The sequence below is a fragment of the Penaeus monodon genome, chromosome 29 (genome assembly GCF_015228065.2).
Source record: "Penaeus monodon isolate SGIC_2016 chromosome 29, NSTDA_Pmon_1, whole genome shotgun sequence".
In the NCBI taxonomy this organism is placed as follows: domain Eukaryota; kingdom Metazoa; phylum Arthropoda; class Malacostraca; order Decapoda; family Penaeidae; genus Penaeus; species Penaeus monodon.
Window position 1 is genome coordinate 26,045,093 of NC_051414.1, and position 845 is coordinate 26,045,937.

Consider the following 845-nt stretch of genomic DNA (forward strand, 5'->3'; position numbering starts at 1 on the left):
TACATAGAGAACGGGAGGAGAAAAGTTAAGAAACGAAGACAAATGTGAGGGAGAGTTAAAGGCGCAGAAAGGGAAAGAAGAAATCAATAACGAAAGTAACCTCATTTGCTGACTAGAAAGATGACAAAAGAGAGAACAGGAAATCATATATGAGCAAATTACAGGCTTCGTTTCAAACATTCACGTAACATCATGAAAGCATCATGTTGCAGAAAATGGCGTTGGTTCCATGTACTTCTCTTTCTCCCCCTAACCTCACCGCTTACTCATACAGGGGTGAGAGAGAGAGGAGTTGGTGGAGGGAGCCAAGCACCAACTCCCCCTACCAGCGTCATAGGGGAGGGAAAAGGGAAGCCTGCCTCCCTCGCTCCCCCACTCGCGAGAGAGGAAGGAAGGGGGGGAAGCAGGGAGGGGAGCGAAAGGGGGAAGCAGGGAGGGGAGAGAAAGGGGGAGTGAAAGAGTGGGGTGCACACACTAGGGGACGCTCAGGGTATACATCACTTCACATGTATTGGAGTAGACTAGGCATTTCAACTATCTTAAAAGACAAAGGACGTTTTAAAGATTGCACATGAAATTTCGTTCCTTTGTGAACTCTCAAGGATGGTCATCTATTTTTTTGAGTCAATGCGAACAGATTCCTTTCCCCCGTTACTCTCAAGCGAACTTCCTCTCTGTAGTAATCTTCCTTACACTAGTTGTGGCACCTATTGATGTTGTACCCTGTTACATCCAGATCTCGGCATCGGTAACGACCTGATTAATTCAGATAGGAAACAGATACTGTCTCTGCCCCAGCTCAATTATGAATAGATTATGTAAGTCACTTTGGTCAGCGCTGACGA

At 46.2% G+C, this 845-nt stretch overlaps 1 protein-coding gene across 1 annotated transcript in view; it reads left to right on the forward strand.

Moving 5' to 3' along the window:
- LOC119591793 (nicotinamide phosphoribosyltransferase-like) overlaps window positions 1-845 on the forward strand; it is a 19,567-nt gene that overhangs the window by 18,288 nt on the left and 434 nt on the right. Inside the window, exon 10 of the mRNA XM_037940537.1 lies at window positions 638-748. Within this exon, the coding sequence (XP_037796465.1) occupies window positions 638-748 (111 nt within the window). The remainder of the gene's footprint in view (window positions 1-637; window positions 749-845) is intronic.